At 41.5% G+C, this 21,031-nt stretch overlaps 1 protein-coding gene across 1 annotated transcript; it reads left to right on the forward strand.

Annotated features, from left to right (window-relative positions):
- The first annotated feature begins 152 nt into the window (after positions 1-152).
- Positions 153-21,031, forward strand: LOC102789051 (kinesin-1 heavy chain-like). Its single transcript, XM_006804496.2, has 26 exons — positions 153-1,487; positions 2,445-2,532; positions 2,609-2,682; positions 2,785-2,889; positions 2,965-3,013; positions 3,092-3,147; positions 3,581-3,668; positions 4,519-4,643; positions 5,144-5,248; positions 7,223-7,368; positions 7,665-7,813; positions 8,271-8,470; positions 9,884-9,952; positions 10,261-10,467; positions 10,563-10,706; positions 11,445-11,633; positions 11,821-11,938; positions 13,764-13,819; positions 13,898-14,007; positions 14,091-14,192; positions 14,286-14,346; positions 15,241-15,312; positions 15,950-16,045; positions 16,549-16,762; positions 18,275-18,392; positions 18,798-21,031. The coding sequence occupies exons 1-26, from the start codon at positions 1,362-1,364 to the stop codon at positions 18,802-18,804; spliced, it is 2,874 nt and encodes a 957-aa protein (XP_006804559.1). The 5' UTR covers positions 153-1,361; the 3' UTR covers positions 18,805-21,031.

Consider the following 21,031-nt stretch of genomic DNA (forward strand, 5'->3'; position numbering starts at 1 on the left):
ATCGGCTATTCGCGAACAGAGAAAGGCAAGTTTCTCCGTGACTGCAGCTGTCAGTCAAAGCTCTTATGATGACGTTTCACCCCAATTTAACATCACCGCGGTAGGAATTAGAATCAAACTTATGGGAATAGAGACCCCTTGAACATCAATCAGCGTGATGAGAACTATTGAAAACAAAAGAAAGAATCTTTGGAAAAAAATTATCTAAGGAGAATTAATTTATTTTAGTCTGACCCCAGTCCCATCCGCTAACATGGAGGAGGCGGGGTTTATGACCTATACTGCAGCCAGACACCAGGGGGCGATAGAGACGTTTTGGCTTCATTTTTGCTGAGCTGAGGGCTGAGGGCTGAGTTTAACGGTGCACACTCTCTGTAGTTTGTGTCTGTTTCACTGCCTCTTAAAGGGCTAAAAAGCTGAGGATTTGGTATCCTTGGAATTTGCTCACAGTGTCCTCTCTGCTTCTTCTTCTTTTTTTTTGCACAGAGCAGTCTCAGAGCAGTCTCACTTCCAAGCTTCTCTTTGGTAAACTTGACAGAGCAGCTTCCTGTAACATCTGTCTCAGAGGTTTAAGTACCAAGCCTGTTAATATTCCTGCAGAGTGTCTTCTACAGGTAACTGCTGTATAAGAGGGGAATGAAGTCTGATGTCTTCAGTCTCATCTTCAACAACTTCTCCAATTCGTCCTCATTCATGGTATCATACTCACAATTCTCACTGATACATTCATCTCAGTCCTCATCAGTAATGGGATCATCTTCCTCATCGGGCTCTCTTTTTATTGTGGTCTAATTTTTTTAACAGCACAAAAATCTGGCATTGTTACACGGGTGTGTTTACTTTTTATATCCAAAGCACTTATATAAAAAGTGCACACTGTCACTTGTTTCTTCTTTCTTGTGAGATATATATTCTTGTAAAATACCCAGAGTTTCTACTTCAAATTCCCTACAGTATAAATGTACCTTCTTTCTTTTAAAATACCTGAAGCTACTCAGTACTTAAACGTGACTTCTGACCGTCGGGGGGTCAACAGCGTCGCAGATCCTGAGCAGCAATGTGACGTTTCTGTTCATGTGTCATGTGCTCTAATCGTTGTTTAGTTCAGCCCTGCAAAGAAGCTTTTTCATCAATGCTGCGCCCCAAGCGAGCATGCTGTTAGTTTTCTTCTAGCCGTCTTTTATTGTCAGCTTTCGCTGAAAAGTGTTGAATAGAAACACAAATAAATGTATGTTTTACAGTTTTTACTTTTGACTTCTTTTTGCGGGGAAAGTCTCTGAGCCGAGCGACAGACAACTTCAGCAGCACCACATTTTTGTTCTCTGAGCGCTTCATCCATCCATTCATCCACTGCGGCGACGATGGGGGACGCGGCGGCGGAGTGCACCATCAAGGTGGTGTGCCGTTTCAGGCCGCTGAACAGCTCTGAGGTGGCCCGCGGAGACCAGTACATACCCAAGTTTAAGGGGGACGACTGTGTGCTGATGGTGAGTGTGCGAAACAGTAAGCGGACCTTTTCACATTCTATTAACTGAAATTGTGTAAAATAATAATAATTTTCTTTACATCGTTCTATATTTTGGGTTGGAAATGCTGATTTTGGAGGCACTAACAGTGGCTAATTAAGGCTAATGAAAGCCACTTAAATCAACTTGAACAGGTCATCTTCACCATGCCTGCACTGAGTTGCTGCAGTGTGATTGGCTGATGTGACTGCTTCGGAGCAGTTGAACATGAACATTCACTTTCTTTAATGTCTAAGTGCTTTTTAACATTCGTACACCACCAACCTTCCAATTAGTAGATGACCTGCTCAACCTGCCAAACCACAGCCATCCCCCAAAACGTTCCTCACTGTAGTGAAATAGTTTAGAAACATATCCCACTTGTTTAGTAACTTGTGAACACACTTGAGCTGTGTCACATCAAGTATCTTATGTTTTTAATCTGATGCTCTTAAAGTGCCTCAGCTGAGGACACCCTGAAGGCAGAGGAGGAAGTAACAAAGCATATATTAAATATAAATAATTTGCTAAATATAACAAACATGTTCAACAAAGAAAATTCCAAAGAAAGAAAAAATAAAATCTCAAACCAGAAAACCCAGGGGGGACACTGATCTAGAAGCAGATGACTCAAAGATGGCGTGAGGAGAAAACAGTAATACAGGCTTATGTAAATGCATGGGTGGGAAATAAATAAAGACAGGAAGTCAAAGCAAAGCAATACCCCCAAAAAAGCTGACCTTCAAAGTAAAACAAGACTAAAAGAGAGACACTAAGGACAATGGATAAAATATTACAAACACAAACTAAAAGTAGAAAACAGTGGGGAAAAAGATTGTGCAGTGAGCATGAAAAAGTAGGGCTGCTGTTGTGCAGCAAACTCTAAATTCTTGATGGTATACTTTACTGTTTCTCACTGCTTCCACCTCTTGTTTAAAGGGCAAACCATACTACTTTGACCGTGTGTTCCAGTCCAAGACAACTCAGGAGGAGTTTTATAATGCTGTGGCTCAGAAGATAGTCAAAGGTAAGCTGTGCATTGGAATCTGTTCATGAAATACAAAGCCAAACCCCAATCCTAAATGTCTTACTTCTTCGTACAGATGTTTTGGAGGGATACAACGGGACCATCTTTGCTTATGGGCAGACATCTTCAGGCAAAACACACACAATGGAGGTACTATGAAGTATCAGCTGTTGCTTTTTTCAAACATATTAAAAATAGCCAGGAAAATCCTGAGATTCTGTGCTGTCTTACTTTTATCATCATGTCCTGAAGGGGAAGCTTCATGACCCTGAAATGATGGGAATCATTCCTCGAATTGTGCAAGACATCTTTAACTACATTTATTCCATGGATGAGAACCTGGAGTTCCACATCAAAGTATGTAGCTGAGCAACGAGGCAGGCGCACATGAAAAAGTCTGATAAAGTCTCACTGTGCGCTTTTGTTTTGCAGGTTTCATATTTTGAAATCTATTTGGACAAAATTAGGGACTTGTTGGATGGTATGTACGGGGCTCATCATCAGTCAGACCCTGTTACAGAGACCATGATTCATTCTTTGCTTTCATTTTCCTCCACAGTGTCAAAGACCAACCTTCCTGTACATGAGGACAAGAACAGGGTCCCATATGTCAAGGTAAGACAGACTGCGTGCTTCATTTTCGAGGCACAACATTGTTTCTGATTAAACTCAAAGTCTGCAGTCATACAGTCACAAACTTCTCCCAGCCGGTTCTAATGCATTAGTTAAGAAGAACAGAGCAAAACAATGATGCTACTGTGAAAGCTTACCTGCAGGGTTTTATGTATAAAGGGTAAGAAGGCTTTACAGATCATTGTATTTCATTTGGCATTCAGCTATAAGTCGCATAGACCATGATTGCATGAAGAAATCCAAGCAGATACAAAAGCTACTGAGACCATGAAGCACTAGCTCTCCTTTTATAAATATCCAGTGGAGACTGTTAGCGTGTCAAGGTCCCTTCAGCTAATAAATGTGTCTCTATAAACCAGTCCTGCTGTGGGACTACTGAGAATAATATTTCCTTGTGATGTTCATGTGTCCCCAGGGCTGTACCGAGCGTTTTGTCTGCACTCCTGACGAGGTCATGGAAGCCATAGATGAAGGCAAAAATAACCGAAGCGTGGCTGTCACAAGTGAGTTCATACATTGCGGCTTCTCATGGGTTCATCCTCACTGAGTCTCCTGACTGTTGCCACACTCCCAAAAACTGAGCCAAGAAGACATCTGTGAAAAACACATTAAAGTCAGGTTCTTTCTAACCATGGGTACACGATTTAAACTGAAGCTGAGCTGACTTAATTATGCACTTATTTTCTGAATTACATGGATCCCATTATGGCATCAGTTACGTTTGTTGGAAAATTATAATTTCTGTAAACAGAACATACATACATATGAACATACTGTCAGGATCCTGGGTCATTTGACCCAGCGTTCTTAGTTTTCCTGTGTTTCTGTATTATGTCAAGTTAATTTGTGATTTATTCTATGGTTCCTAGGTTTTGATCCCCTGCCCCTCATGTTTCTCTGTGCCCTCTGTTCTGTGTTTAGTCTTCTCTCCCGTGTGTTCCCCCTGTGTTGTTGCCTTCTGTGTCTCCCTCTGTGTGACTGTCTTATATAGTGATGTGAGTTATTGTGCTTTGCTTTCCTTGTGTTCCGTGTTTTCCTCTTCCCTTCGTGTATTTCTTCATGTGCTCTCCCCATGCTCTCTCTCCCCTCCTGTCTCCCCTCCTGTCTGTGTCTCTGTGTTCTTCCTGTGTTACGTTTAAGGTCCGCATCTTGGGTTAGTTTTTTCAGCTCCGCGCCCTCCCTGTCTTGTTATGCATAATTGTCCTCAGCTGTACTCCCCGTTTCTTTTCTTTTACCTTGGTAATCCCTCAGAAAAAAACACTTCAATGGGCCATTATTTTTATAGCGTGCAAACCTAGAATAATGTAATCAGTAATAACTGTTTTTTGTTTGTGTGCCCACATGTACATTCAGACATGAATGAGCACAGCTCCAGGAGTCACAGCATCTTCCTCATCAACATCAAGCAGGAAAACAGTAAGACTGAACAGAAATTAACCGGCAAGCTGTACCTCGTCGATCTGGCTGGGAGTGAAAAAGTATGATCCTCAGTACTCCTCCTCCTCCTCTCTGACCTCTCTCATCTTCATAACCTCTGCAAATGTGTTTTTTCCCAATTTCAAGAGCCCGCCTCTGACTTGAACCAGCTAAAGAGTAGCTTTTAAGTAGTTGTTTATTAATAGAGTAGAAACCAGGCCTGATTTAAAACTCAGGGTGGAAACAGCTCTTTTACTCTCATTTACCTTTTCCCTAGTGGCAAAGTGTGTCTGTATTAAATGGATCTGTATGATAAAAGTTTAATGACGCTATCGTGCTGCCACTTCAGTTCATGGGGGGAAACTAGAGCAATCTTCCATCAGTAAAGTGTAAAATGTTAACAGGCCAGTCATAGCGCTAAACTCCGGGAAAGCCATTGACATGCTTTGTCAACTTTCTTTTACTAAGCTGATCTTGTTAAAAGAAAAAGGTTCTGAGCATCTGTAATGTGACACAGTTTTCAGCTTCACTATAACAATTGTGCTGTTTTTGTGTTTCAAAGGTGGGTAAAACTGGAGCAGAGGGTACAGTGCTGGATGAAGCCAAGATGATTAACAAGTCCCTGTCTGCACTGGGAATTGTCATCTCAGCTCTGGCAGAAGGCTCGGTGAGACAGTTTTCGACTCTGCTTGGTGAAGCGTTAGAATTACTGCCACTCCAAAATGTGATTCAAAGTTTATGAATGAAATTCGTAAAAAGGAGAGGCTGAAGTGAGTTTATTATCACAAACGTGCTGATTCGTTCATTAGATCTTTTAAAAGATCCCATAAGTTATATTTGCATGAGCGTGGTGACAGAGCTGTGAAGTGGGGTGGGATTACATTAGCTCTCAACGGCTTCTTGTTTGCAGTGGTCATGGACAGGCTGACAGAAGAGGCCAGGCAGATGTCTCTGTGAACCATTATGTTTACACAGGACATTTGGATCTGTGGTGACAATAGAGAGCAGGTGGATGAGAGCCTGGAGAGGTGGAGGTATGCTCTGGAGAGAAGAGGAATGAAATCCAGTAAATCCCAAAAGGTTGATTCTGCTCATCTGGACGTAGCGTTGTTCATTCAGTGGTGCTAGTCTCAGTCATTGTGCAATGTGCTCTTTATAAGGTTGGGGAAATCTGCAGTCAGCTGAGACTGAGGAAGTCACTTGGATGAGCGACGAAACATTTCTCCCACTGGAAACGCTACGTCCAGATGAACAGAATCAACCTTTTGGGATTTACTCACCTAGATGATTGAGCATGCATAAAGAAATCCAGTAAAAGCATGACAAAATGCACGTGTGTGAATAAGAAGGAGACAGGTATAGCTGTGAAGCTGGTGGAGCAGAGGTAGTTTAAATACCTTAAACCATCCAAAGCAACAGACAGTGCACAAGAGAGGTGAAGAAGAGAGTGTAAGCAAGGTGGAGATGAGCGTTGGGATGATTTGACAGAAGGACAGCAGCAAGAGTGAAAGGGAAAAATTACAAGATGAAAGTTAGACCTGCCATTATGTATGGTTTAAAGATGGTGGCTGACAAAAAAAACAGGAGAGGTAGAGCTGAAGATGCTAAGACTTCCACTGGCAGTGACCAGACTGGACCAGATTAGAAATGAGTTCATCGGAGACAGTAAAAATGAACAGTTTGGAGACAGTTATAGAGGCGAGGGTGAGGTGGTTTTGATATGTTCAGAGAAGGGAGAGTGGATATGAAGGATGTTGAATATTGAGCTGCCAGGCAGGAGGAAAAAATGAAGACAACAAAGAAGATTCATGGATGTAGTGTTGTATGACATGCAGAGAGTTGGTGTGACAGAAGAGGATGACAGGGACAGGGTGAGATGGAGGCAGATCGCTGAATTCGAAGAATTTGTTGTACTGTTTCTGCTGATGTCTGCGCCTTAAACACTTAACACACTGGATAAATGTGCACATCACCATGTAATGTGTGCAAGATAGATGTTGATCTACTGATCACATCATATCTCCATTTTCTTGGTTATTACTATGACTATTTCCAGTTCTGGGGGGAACTGGACCAGATTGGACCTATTATGCTAAAGATGAGCACAGCACGCTAAAATGTGAAGGCAAAGGTGTATATTTATGAAAAGTTGTGAAATCATCAGAGTACAAACCACCTGTGTAGCTGTTTAGGTTAAAGGACTTGCAATACTGTGGAACAATCTTGTGTGCAAAAATAGGAACATCAGCCTGCAGCTGGAGACATTTTTTAAATATTTACTGTTTCTTTTTATTGTAGGACGGCATTATAGAACCTGAATACATTTTACATATAGATTTATCATAAGACCTGATCTAAGCCACTCTGAATATCCCAGGAGTTGCACCTATTTCAAAGTTCTAGGAACCCTGAGATGAACCATCGGCCTACTGCTCAGGAGCTTCCATAGAGGGTTTTTATATTGCTAAAATGTTACAAATTGAGTATATTATATTTTGTAAGTACATGATAGTGGACCACAGTCCTTAATTTTAATTGCTCAGTTACATTTCATCACAACATGCTTCACTGTTGTAAATGCTGTTTGTGACATGCAGAATGATCATATAATGCGACATATGGTCCCTCTCAATCTGCCTAGTCCTACATACCATACAGAGACAGTAAGATGACCAGAATCTTGCAAGATTCCCTGGGAGGAAACTGTCGGACAACTATGGTCATTTGCTGCTCACCTTCGGCTTACAATGATGCAGAGACCAGGTCTACCTTGCTTTTTGGACAGAGGTACGTAGACACAAACCTGTCATCACATCTGTACAAATGATGTTACTGAACTGAAAGGTGTTCCACAAATAGCTACGTTTTAATATTAAAAGATTAGAGGCAAAGAAGACTGTGGTCTACAGTCATAAATATGAATGATCCATAGGTTTGGTGTCTGACTCCATAAAGACAGGGCACCGACTTAAGCTCAGAAACACTGACCTCTGAGCTGGCTCTGCGGTAAAACCAGCCTCAACTGTGTGCTGTTAGTATTCAAAACAGACCGCTACCACTTTCTCACCTCTGTGTCTCACCAGAGCAAAGACCATCAAGAACCAAGTGACTATGAATGTGGAACTGACAGCAGAGCAGTGGAAGAGCAAATGGGAGAAAGAGAAGGAGAAGAACAAGACACTGAGAAACACAGTCACCTGGCTTGAGAATGAGCTGAACCGCTGGAGGAGCGGTGAGGACCACAGGCTGTATTATGGGCAGGTTATGTGTGGGTCATTAAAGCAGAGACAGAGGAGTTTGCAGACATATGATCATTGTTTTTATGTGTTTAATGTTAGTATGGATATGTTCATAACAAGGTTAAATCTTGTGTACTTGTGTTTAGCAATTAGAGTTGAGCTGCACATGGATCCTAACAGGAGGCTTTTAAAGAAAGAGCTCCTTGTTTCTATATTTAATAACGACAAACAGTCCCCTGGAAAAATATGCAAAACCATGCCTGTCCTGCACTAATGTTACACATGAAGGCTCGTTAATTTTAACTAGTTTTCATTTCTTTTCTTTTTTTTGTATTAAGAACCTGTTAAAAAAAGGATTTCTGTGTGTGCAGTCATAATATTATCTCTGATGGGGAGCTATTTAGGGTGGAAACAGACCTTCTTATATCATCTTTCTGCTGCTCCCTGCAGGAGAGAGTGTGCCAGCGGATGAGCAGTTTGACAAAGAAAAGGCCAAAGAAGTAGTCCAGGCCCTGGAGAGCACCCACCACAATGACAAGACGCCACCCAAACCTGCCCTGAGCTCCCTGCCAGGAGTCAAACTCACAGATGCAGAGAAACAGAAGTACGAGGCGGAAATGGCCAAGCTCTACAAAGAGATGGATGACAAGGTAACGAAACAACAGCTTTGGTGTTGGTTAAATTTGCTGCACCTGTGGCCTTTTTGCTCATGCTGAAAGCATGCTTGCAAGTGCGTTGAAACACCTGGACTCTGATGAAATGAAGACCAGCTAAAAAAAAACGTAAATGCAAAAGTTCAAAAACCTTAAGTGTTGAACTGATTTAAGCTGAACTGAACGATGCAAGTCAGTATCACATGAATGTGCATGTATTATATCACAAATGTTTGAGCACTAATGATAGATATTCAGCTTTGTGCTTTGAATGAAAGCATCCCGTGGGCAAACATCCAAGCCTCCAACAATTAAGCCCTTTCATCATTTCAGAGCCTTTTCTTAATTTTATATATATATATATAGATAGATATCTATCTATCTATCTATCTATCTATCTATCTATCTATCTATCTATCTATCTATCTATCTATCTATCTATCTATCTATCTATCTATCTATCTATCTATCTATCTATCTATCTATCTATCTATCTATCTATCTATCTATCTATCTATCTATCTATATCTATCTATATATATCTATATATATATATATATCTATATATATATATATATCTATATATATATATATATCTATATATATATATATATCTATATATATATATATATATATATATATATATATATATATATATATATATATCTATATATATATATATCTATATATATATATATATATATATATATATATATATATATATATATATATATAGAGAGAGAGAGAGAGAGAGAGAGAGAGAGAGAGAGAGAGAGAGAGAGAGAGAGAGAGAGAGAGAGAGAGAGAGAGAGAGAGAGAGAGATATCAATAACCTGCCTCAGATATAGATAGGTCTTTATCTCCTTCTTGACTGTGTATTTAGGCTGGCTCGTTGCTGAACAGTTCTGAAAATCTGTCAAACAGTGTAATCTCAGTACTGCCTGTTTTGCTTGATATATATTAGAACATGCAGATAAAGTGCAATGCAGTAGCAACTGACAGATTTTTTAACATATTTAAACAGACATTACCTCAGGCAAGACATGCTATTAATCTCCAGCAGGATGACAGTAAAAACTAGAACACTGAATCTATTTCGGTAGTACTTTGACTTTGTGAGAGCAGGATGAAAACTATGAAAGGTTTCACAATTCCTGTCACATGAAATTTCACAATATCTTCACTTCATCTTTCTCTTTTGTTTTAATAATGTAAATTCATTCTTGATATTGGAATAAAGACAATATATTTATGTGAAAACCAACATTCGTCTTCTAATTAATTGTGGTGAACTTATTTCTTTTGACCAGCAGGTGGTGCAATTGGTTGCAGTTCAGTATTGCTCTTTGGCAGGAGAATTATGTGAATGAAACATTACTGGATTTCTCTTTTCCTCTGCCTTTCCTGCAGGACGATGAGATCAACCAGCAGTCTCAGTTGGTGGAGACGCTGAAGCAGCAGATGTTGGATCAGGAGGAGGTGACACTGCATCCGTCTTCCTTCCCCTCTGCCTTCCTTCCCCTCTGCCTTCCCGCTGTTCCAAACCCCCTAGGCACTCCTGTTAGCATAAACCTGGTGTGACAGCTGATTGCAGACCATTAGTAGCCCTGCAGGAGAGGTCAAACTGTAACTCACCCTTAGAAAGCACAGGAGCCTCACCAGATTGAGCACATTTTTCTTCACTGTTCACAAATCTGTTTTGTAGTGCCTGCTGTTGATACATTTTTTAACATACTTTCAAACCTGACCATAGGAGAGCATCACTGAGCATCATTTACCTCTCCTAGCTATTAGCATCCTCTCGCCGTGACCACCACACGTTGCAGACGGAGCTGAACCGGCTGCTGGCGGAGAATGAAGCCTCCAAGGAGGAAGTGAAGGAAGTGCTACAAGCCCTGGAGGAGCTGGCTGTCAACTACGACCAGAAGAGTCAGGAAGTTGAAAACAAAACCAAAGAGTTTGAGGCTCTCAGTGAGGAGCTGAACGAGAAATCGGTGAGGAGCTTGAAGCTTTGGGGGAATTTGCTGGAAGTAAAAACACTAATACTAATCCTAGATGCTTTGTGATGTGTGTTATCGTCCACCACTAGAGCTCCTTGGCCTCCATTGACTCAGAGCTTCAGAAATTGAAGGAGATGACCAACCACCAGAAAAAGAGGGTCACTGAGATGATGTCATCATTACTCAAAGACCTGGCTGAGATAGGCATCGCTGTGGGAAGCAATGACATCAAGGTTCCCAGTTTGGCTCTGATACACTGTTTCATATTCAGAAAAGTGACATTTGGGTTAAAACTATGAAATAACAGTGCTTTAGACCACAAGCTAACAACTTGTGGTCTAAGAACTATCAACATCATCAGGTATTCAGGTGATCCTTGCTGAAAATGAGGATGGTTTTGCATAGGCTGGTTGCAAGCATTTAATTCCACTGTGGATGTATCTCTCATTCAATTTATTTAGTGGATTCAGTCAGAAAATGTAGAACATGAACCTTGATCAAGTTCCAGCCAAAGTAGAACTTCAAATCAACCTTTATTATCACAAAAAAGAAAAGCACCCAATCTTGAAAAATAAGAAACAGAAACTAAACTATGAGTGTTGAATTTCTGCAGATAATGACTTTCAATAGTCCTTAAAAAAATGGTAAAATAGATTTGGTTGAACCAATGGTGTGAAATTGATTGATTCAAATGTAAAACTGGTAAAAGCACAAAGATGCTCACAGAAAACGCTTCAGCAGACAAATGTTCTGCATATTTTATGATCAGACGACAGTCAATCAGCTTGTTGTCTAGTTTTAATAGGAACTGTGAGCATCTTGGTTTGTTTCCACTGGTTTCCAGTGTATCCCCAACTGCATGCTCTTCAAGAAATTTTGATAAACTCCTAATCTATTTTAAACTCCATAGATGGTCTGTGTGGGACTGAGTCTGAGTCTTTGACCTACGTAATGTTCTCTCACGTCCTCAGCAACAAGAGAGCAGTGGTCTCATTGACGAAGAGTTCACTGTGGCCCGTCTCTACATCAGCAAGATGAAGTCAGAGGTGAAGACCATGGTGAAGCGCAGCAAGCTGCTGGAGAGCACACAGACCGAGACCACCCAGAAGCTGGACGAGACTGAGAGCGACCTGACTGCCTGTCAGCTCCGCATCTCCCAGGTAACAGCTGCTTAACAACTGCTGCCATCTCAGATGCTGTCGCCATAGTGACATATAGTTAAGATGTCAGATTATGTGGTTCTATATCAATAACAATAGGGCCTAACAATGGGGTCTGGCCTAAAAGAACTGTCATTTAATTTGTATGAGTCCTTTTCATGTCTTTCGTTGGCCTGTCGTTGTTTAGCAAGAAGCCAAAATCAAGTCCCTGACGGAGTCCCTCCAGAATGTGGAGCAGAAGAAAAGACAGCTGGAAGAGAATGTGGACTCTCTCAGTGAGGAAATAGTCAGAACCAGGGCCCAGGGTGAGCAACACACTCTCTGCTCTCCATTCTGTTTTTGCACAAGGAGCCCTGTTTGGCTGTGTTGTGGAGAAGGCAGTGAAACTGCTGTAAGAGGTCCTTAAACTAACTAATAGTTGTCTGTATAGCAGGGGTGGGCAATCTCAGTCGAGGGCCGGTGTCCCTGCAGGTTTTAGATGTGTCCTTGAACCAACACAGCTGATTTAAATGGCTAAATTAGCTCCTCAACATGTGCTGAAGTTCTCCAGAGGCCTGGTAATGAACTAATCATGTGATTCAGGTGTGTTGACCCAAGGTGAGATCTAAAACCTGCAGGGACACCGGCCCTCGTGGACTGAGATTGCCCACCCCTGCTGTATAGTGACTCAAATGTTTTAGGACAGGGGTGTCGAACTCCAGGCCTCGAGGGCCGGTGTCCCGCAGGTTTTAGATATCACCCTATTTCAACACACCTGAATCAAATTATTAGTTCATTACCAGGCTTCTGGAGAACTTCAAGACATGTTGAGGTGATAATTTAGCCATTTAAATCAGCTGTGTTGGATCAAGGACACATCTAAAACATGCAGGACACCGGCCCTCGAGGCCTGGAGTTCGACACCTGTGTTTTAGGACATAAAAGCTAAAGCAAGTGGGTACAGTGGTGCAATGGTGACCTTAAAACAAAGTCTCACACACTGATTTTAAAAAGTAAAGTCTTGGAAACAACCCTGAATAAAAGGATTTAATCTTCTCTGCTGTTTTAGGGCTATTGACCAGTCAGATAGGGTAAAATCCACATTTCTTTACAAATGTATTTATTATATGTACCGGCCACTTCATTAGGTGCACCTTGCTAGTACTGGGTTGGACCCACTTTGCCTTCAGAGCTGTCTTAATTCTTTGTGACAACTCACATGTGAAAAATATTTGGATACATTTTTTGTTGTGCATCGCGGTGCAGCAGGCAGGTCCCAAATACAGGACACAGAGAACAGAACTCAACCTTAACGGTAGTTTTACTGGTGGCTTCACAGGAATCAAGGTACAGAATAATAATAGAACTTATTAACTAGGAAAATCTCTTTGGAAACATGGAACTCACAGGGGCCCACGGCAAGAGGGACAATGTGACAAAGAACAAGGGGGAAACTCAGACAATTGATACACAGCAGATAATGAAGGGAGAGGAAACAGATGGGAAACAAAGTGGGAACAAATCAGGAATAACAAGACAAGGGAAGTTAAACTTGACACAAGACTATCACAATAAAACAGGAACAAGCATACACACTGAGACCCAGACTATGACATGCCAAACTAACACAGGGCTAGAAGATTAAACACAGAGACAGAACATAAAAAAGACTAGACAGACACGGGAACGTCACTGGGGGAACAAAGGGATCACAAAAGATATAGATTTAATAAGCAAGAAGGTGAACTAGAATCCTATAAACTGAGAATATAATAAATGGCAAACTTAAAGGTATCCTTAAAACCATAAAGAAACTTAAAATCCTGGGTCCAACATCCAGGGACCATGACATTTTTATTGTTTTAAACCTGAATTTGTAAAACTAAACTTGAATAAGTCATAAGTATTGATTATTAGCATTGAACGTTGAAAGAAGTGTCTGTGTTTATGGATTTCCCTGAAAGTCATGCTAAAGTAATACCTGTTTCTCCTTTAAATCTTGTTTCCAGTAAACTATGAAAAGGGTTTACATGACGTGGCAAGCTTAAGAAAAATACTGTTTGTACTTGTTTGTGCCATAAGAAACTAAAGAAGATCCATTGTTATATCCCAGTTGTTCCCAATAACATGGATCATTTCTTCTCCTTCCAGAGAAGGTTAATGCCATGGAGAAAGAGAACGAGATCCAGTCTGCAAATGAAGTCAAGGTAGTGTAACACGTACAAAGTGTGCTTTTAATTGCCCACCTCATCTCATGCAGTGACTGGCTGTTTTTTTTTCTTCAGGAAGCTGTGGAGAAGCAGATCCAGACTCACAGAGAGGCCCATCATAGGCAGATCAGCAGCCTGAGAGATGAGCTTGACGCCAAGGAGAAGCTTATCACTGAGCTGCAGGAGTAAGACACCACATCACCTAACGCTTGTCTCTTTGAGCGAAACTTACATCACTCGGCTGATTTTATCCCTGACCTCTGTGCAGTCTGAACCAGCAGATCATGCTGGAGCAGGAGAGGCTCAGAGTGGAGCATGAGAAGCTCAAGGCTGCTGACCAGGAAAAGAGCCGCCAGCTGGAAGAGCTCACGTAACATCTCTCGCGTTTATTTAACAGGAAAATGCAAACTTGTTTAGCAGAACTGTTTTCCAGTCTTATTAACGCTTGTTTCATGTGCTGCAGGGTGCAGCAGGACAGGAGGGAGCAGGCCAGACAGGACCTGAAGGGACTGGAGGAAACTGTGGTCAGTTATTGCCACAAGTTTTGAAATCTGTATTTGCTTAGAAAATGAGTTCACCCACTACACAACAAACCTCTTATGTAAGTAGCTGTTAGCAGTGGTATATTGCTGGGCTGCTTGCTGCTGCTCAAAAGTTGGGAGTTCGCCTTGTAATCGGAAGGTTGCCGGTTTGAGCCCCGGCTCGGACAGTCTCGGTCGTTGTGTCCTTGGGCGAGACACTTCACCCGTTGCCTACTGGTGGTGGTCAGAGGGCCCGGTGGCGCCAGTGTTCAGCAGCCTCACCTCTGTCAGTGCGCCCCAGGGTGGCTGTGGCTACAATGTAGCTTGCCATCACCAGTGTGTGAATGTGTGTGTGAATGGGTGGATGACTGAATGTGTAAAGTGCTTTGGGGTCCTTAGGGACTAGTAAAGTGCTATACAAATACAGGCCATTTGCTATGGAGATTTCTGTCTCCTCCAATACAACAGAGGTAAGAGGAAAAACCGTAACATTTTTAACATTCAGCTAGCATTAGCAAATATGGTCACTTCTGGTGTCAATGTGAGTATGAATGGGTGTCTATGGGTGGGTGGATTATGGAAAGCCTTTCTAGTGAAATTGGTGTAATTAGTTTCCTTTAATCAGCTTTAATCATGTGACCTCCTGCCACATGCATGTATTTTTGCACAAGGAGTAGTGGTGCTCAAAGATGTACTTTTTAGGTGCAATAATGAGGTATGAACTGACATGATGTGACATCTCAGTACAGCCTCAATATTATTTATATGGCTCACTAGCCCAGATATAACCCAGATTTGTTGCCAGCAGCAGTAAATGATACATTGTGACATGAGTTTGGAGGGCAATTTCTTGTCACCGTTATTCTTTGCAAACCTGTCTTTCTTGTCTTGTGTTAGGCACGGGAGCTGCAGACACTTCACAACCTGAGAAGGCTCTTTGTCCAAGACTTATCCACAAGATTAAAAAAGGTACAAGTCCTCAAAGTGTTTCTGTGACGGAACACATTTCAGCTCTCGGAGCAGATATGTAACCTCCCATTCCCTGAATGTTGCCATGGTGGATCATCACAGTAATCGCCATCTTGTGATCTGATTTGTCATCTGTTAAAACTCCTGTCTTACACAATATCACACGACCTCTTCTTGCCTCGACCACGACGTTTACCTGGAGTGAGTCAAACAGCTCCATATTTCGCTCATGCGCCGGCAACACTCCCATTAAATCTGCATCCTTAATGAAATTTTAATTGAATCCAGGGAACACAACAGAAAGTGTCTGCAATAAGTAGGCCATCTGATTCTTCAAAGGTAGCAGCTGTAATTTAGGGACCTGGGCCCTCAGTGCTGCTCGTCTCCTGCCTTCCAGCGGAAGTTTGATGAGATAGACAAAGGCAGTGCAGGCTTTCCTGGAGCACACAGAGAATATATTACGCTGCTGTACTCATCCAAAAACTGCTACTTATCACCACATTTAGGCACAGATGGGATTCTCTGGATCAGGGCTCTTTGGTTACAGAATTATTTTTCACTTTGACACTGATTTGAAAAACTGAAAGCAACAAAATAAATTACATAGATAACAAAGTTGTTTGCTGTGCTTGGACAGAATGCTCAGATGGACTCAGAGAGCAGTGCTGCCCAGAAGCAAAAGATCAGCTTCCTGGAGAACAACCTGGAGCAGCTAACCAGAGTTCACAAGCAGGTAGAAATAGATGCAATGTGATGGTGCTGTTTTTATTATGTTGCTCTTTTTTTGTTTGCTTTCTCTTCTGTTTTTTTTTCTCCATACAGGTGATCCAGGTGTTTTGTTTGTTTTTTTTTCTTTCTTCCCCCCTTTCTCACCGTCTCTTCTCCCCTCTGGTTTTCTTTCTCTCCCTCTCTTTCTTTGATTTTTTTCTCCCTGTCCTATCCCCCAGTCATGTTTGTAGCAACCGAAAATAAAATAAATTCATAATTATAATAAAGGTCAATCAAATGGACCAATATGGCAAGGCCATGATGATCCACTTGGTAAAATAAATCCGCAAGGCAACTTTCTTGGCCTTAAGAAAATAATTCTGATGGCTAAAGATCCAAACGGGACACAAAAAAAAAAAGAGAAGAAAAAAGAAATAGATGCAAACAAAGTGAGACGAGTGTCTCCCACTCAAACTGGCATCTCAGTGTTAAAAGCTCTATTTTTCTCTTCTGTTTTAAATTCCACAGCTGGTACGGGACAACAATGACCTACGCAGCGAAATCCCAAAGATGGAGAAGCGCCTGCGGGCCACCGCTGAACGGGTCAAAGCCCTGGAGACCGCCCTAAAGGAAGCCAAAGAGAATGCAGCCCATGATCGTAAACGCTACCAACAGGAGGTGGAGCGCATTAAGGATGCCGCCAAGCCTAAAAACATGGGCAGGAGAGGGTCAGCGCAGATAGGTAGGTGGCACCACTGTTTTAAAAAGCGACGTCTTTTACCAGACTAAAAGGTAGCAGTTAGCTAAGCTTGACGTAATCGTGCTGTTTGTTTTGTTCTGTTCTGTATGACACATTATAAAAATAATTCTCAAAAGCTATATAGATGTTGATAATCCTGGTACCCTGGGCAGATTATATAGTAAATTTCATCCAGATTGTCTAACAAATCTAGGCGGTGTTAGGGACCAGGGAACATATATACAGTGTTGGGGAGTAACGGAATACATGTACCGCCGTTACGTATTTAAAATACAAAATATGAGTAACTGTATTCCGTTACAGTTACCGTTTAAAAAGGTGGTATTTAGAATACAGTTACTTTGTTGAAATAAATGGATTACACGGCGGTACTTTCCTGTTTCATGTTGTGGCGGGTCAGGCCTGTTTGGGTTTTGTTTGACAGCTACGGTCTGTTGTTCCAGGCGGCAGCGTTACAGTTGCCATGGTTACAGGGTGACGCTCTCTCTCTGCGTGTTTCCTGGGTGAGAGAGCGCCTGTTGTTGTTGTGCTAAGCTAATAGGCAGAATGCTACAGGTATAGCTCTAAAGAATATAGCAGCGCAGGAGGGAGAAAAACGAAAAGTACAAGCTGTCATCGAGCAAAAACGGGAGCTGGAAGCATGTAAATATAACAATAACCACTGCAGCCAAGAAGAGTGCCTGACGAGCCCAGTTGTAAGTAAGCTATTAAGACTCGACTGTACACCGTGTTTGTGTTTTCCTCTGAAACAATAAGTTCCGTTGGAGCAGCCTTTCAACACCTCTCTCTGTCTCTCACTAGCAAAGTTGACCCAGACAACAAAGTAAAGCTAGTTTTCGGCTACGAGCCCGACACAGAACCCACCGTATTAGCCAGAGGTCCCTTTACTACGGTTCGGAGCCGCGGACCTTCAGTAACAGTAATAAATCACAGCAATAGTACATTCATGTAGTTGTAAACAGCATGATAATATATTAAGTAATCCAAAGTATTCAGAATACGTTACTCTCATTGAGTAACGTAACGGAATACGTTACAGAATACATTTTGGGGCATGTATTCTGTATTCTGTAATGGAATACATTTTAAAAGTAACCTTCCCAACACTGCATATATATAACACTATGATTATTATAGTAGGTTTTGTACGTTTTGTAGTTTTTTTTGTTGTTGTTTTGGACAGGATCAGGCTAATCATTCATCATCGGTGTTTTTTATTTTTATGCTAACCTAGGCTAACAGCCGCCTAGCTTTAGCGCTAAAGTGATAAAGCTAGGCTAACAGCCGCCTAGCTTTAGCGCTAAAGTGATAAAGCTAGGCTAACAGCCGCCTAGCTTTGGCGCTAAAATGAAGCATATACATCAGTATTTTATTAATGTTCTCATGGGATTCGCAAACAGAAAGAAATTAGTGTTTGGGTTTTTTAAAAATATCAGCGGGCCATTAACCTTCCCTCTGTAAATGATTGTTATTGTTTCGCTTTGTCCAATCCAGCCAAGCCTATCAGACCTGGTCAGCTGCCAGGGGCTCCCATAAACTTCAGTGTCAACAGGTCCAACCTCATCCAGAACAACCACCCTACCGGCATTAAGGGAGGAGGAGGCAATAACAGGCAAGAAAAACATGCACCCTGTTTCCATGCAGTCCCAGGTTTATGAATTAGCGTTCATGTTTGCTTAATCCTAATACTTTGAGTAACCTCTGTCTGAAGATGGCCTCCCAGTTTATAATTAGCTAAGACAGCTGGGCCAAGTAAAGGCTTTTTGAGTAATGGCTCAATTACAGCTGCCTTAAAAGCCTCTGATACGTATCCTGTTGATAGAGATAAATTAATCATATTGAAAATTGATTAATTCAGTCTTGTAGAAGGGGGGACACAAAATCGTGACAAGCCAGTGATGACCAACTTATCAACTCTAAGATGATTCATGTTTCTTTTCTCATTCATTCTTTTGCATCTATCCACAAGTTTATGGACTTCATTATTAATTGTTGTCAAAATTTCTCCCCCTCACAGCCCATGATGGTACTAATACTCACTCAGATACAAAACCAAAGAAGCAGACTGACATGGACATCCATCAGCTGAATCGTTGCACTATTCTTCCAATGTCTGACTGTGTATTTACTGTATATAAGCACAGCATAAGCTGCAAAGCTGCTCTTTTAAGCTCTGTAAGCACTCATAACGTGTAATAGTGTCTTGCAAAATCCGCTTTTATTATGACAGGCTGGTGTGTTTCCTTTTCCCAGGCACAGATAATATTTTACATTGTGCCAACATGCATGTACATACAGTATCAGGCTACGTCCACACGTACACGGGTATTTTTGAAAACAGAGGTTTTCCGTTTTCGTTTTAAAAAATAAATCCCGTCCACACGTAAAAGCAGAAATGAAGGAAAACGCTGCTAGGAACATGCCAAAGCAACAGGTGGCGATATATTCCTAACCGTGCAGAAATGTTGGCCAATCAGAAGTCTAGAAGCCTCGGTGGGAAAAAGTAAACAAAGCTGGGGCATAGAAGCAGAACAGAGTTGTATGTGTGGAGGGACAGTAACTGTGTGTGTGTATGTAAGCATTTAAATACTGCAGAGAGAACAATTAACAGTAACAGTATTGTAGAAATTCATTTCACTGAAACAATAACGTGGCGCACAGTGTGATGTCAAAAAATGCGCACACCTTTGACGCTGCTTTTTCTGCGTTTTTCTCGTCCACACGTAAATGCAAAAACTGAGTTTTCAAAAATATCCACCCTGGCCGGAGTTTTTAAAAAAATCTCCGTTTTCAGTGACCAAAAACGCCGTTTACGTGTGGACGAAAGGTGCAAACGCATAGAAAAATCTGCGTTTTCAAAAATACCCGGGTACGTGTGGACGTAGCCTCAGACCTTGATGGCCACCTCAGCATGAGAGCAGAGATGAAAACAAGGTTGAACGAAGGCCTTGATTCTTTCGTCTGTTTGTTGACTTATTGATTGGTTAAAATGTGACATGCGCAGTTCACAGATGTCACAAAAACTTTTGAAGGCAAAAAACCCCCCCACTTTAGTTGTACTCATGGGAAAAAGGAAGTTTTGACAGGACTCTGTGCAGTCCACTCTTACTGTTCCCATAGGATTTACGAGGGCACATAGTAGCCAGGTGCTGCTAATCAAATGCACTTGATTAACAGATCATCAGCGAGTGTGAGCGCCTCTATGAAACAGATGTTTTGCCAGTTTGCTAGTCTGGAACATTCGGATGTGTTTTAATAATGTTCCACAGTTTTCCCAGGGGAAAATCACCGGAAATTTACCCCAAGGTCAGATTGTGGAGTTTTTGGAAAATCTGAAAAACAAAAAAAAAACGCCAAGTGCTACGTCTCCAAATTTACAGGCCTCGGTTAGCATGCTAAATGCTAACGTTCATGACAGGATGATTAGGAAATGACTGCACAAGTATGACTTGTTTGGAAAGGTTGCCAGGAGAAAGTCTAATCTATTGGAAAAGAATATGGCGGCATGATTTAGGTTTGCAAAGTTGTATCTGAAGGAACTGCATGACTTCTCTGGGTAGATGAAGCCAAGTGTGAGACCATCTGTCCAACAGCTTAAGCTTGGCTGAAATTGGGTCATGCAACAGGACAATGATCCCAAGCACAGCAGCAAATTTCCAACAGGATGGCTGAAAAAAAGAAAAGGTGTTGTTTTGGCTCAGTGACAGTCCAGACCTCAACCTGATTGAAATGACCTTATGCATAAATTCAGTTCAAAACTCAACAAACTGAAGCAATGTAAAGTTGTGTTGGCCAAAATTCTCACATGATGTAAAGTTATACAGAAAACAATTACTGCAAGTTAATGCTGCTAAAGGAGGTTATACGAGCTACTGAATTGTGGGGTGTACTGAGTTTTTCACTGGACTGCACAGACTACTGTGAAAACTTTCTTTTTCACGACTGTGTCTTAGTTTATGTCACTGAAGTTGCACTGCTGCATTGCAGCACATTTTGCTGGAGACAGCAGAGGGCAGAAAAGGCATAAGCATAAAGCATGACCGTGTCTAGCATTATAGAACAGAGAATGATCTGCCTATGTGTAATTGTTATTATTGTAAAGATACCTCAATAAAATCAATCTGGAACCGCTGTCATATTTTGGTGTGATAGCTTAATAAGCTAATAACGATGATGCTGAAGCAGCAGTTTTTTGTCCCTTAAATGTTTAACATTTTATTAAATGAATCCGTTACTACAGTGCTGGGTTCA

The sequence above is a fragment of the Neolamprologus brichardi genome, chromosome 9, assembly GCF_056152115.1.
Source record: "Neolamprologus brichardi isolate AB-2024 chromosome 9, ASM5615211v1, whole genome shotgun sequence".
In the NCBI taxonomy this organism is placed as follows: domain Eukaryota; kingdom Metazoa; phylum Chordata; class Actinopteri; order Cichliformes; family Cichlidae; genus Neolamprologus; species Neolamprologus brichardi.

Coding starts and splice junctions, on each gene's coding strand:
- LOC102789051 (XM_006804496.2), top strand. CDS start 1,362: ATGGGGGACGCGGCGGCGGAGTGCACCATCAAGGTGGTGTGCCGTTTC. Junction 3,669..4,518: donor CCGAAGCGTGGCTGTCACAA/GTGAGTTCATAC, acceptor ATGTACATTCAG/ACATGAATGAGCACAGCTCC. Junction 9,953..10,260: donor AGATGTTGGATCAGGAGGAG/GTGACACTGCAT, acceptor TACCTCTCCTAG/CTATTAGCATCCTCTCGCCG.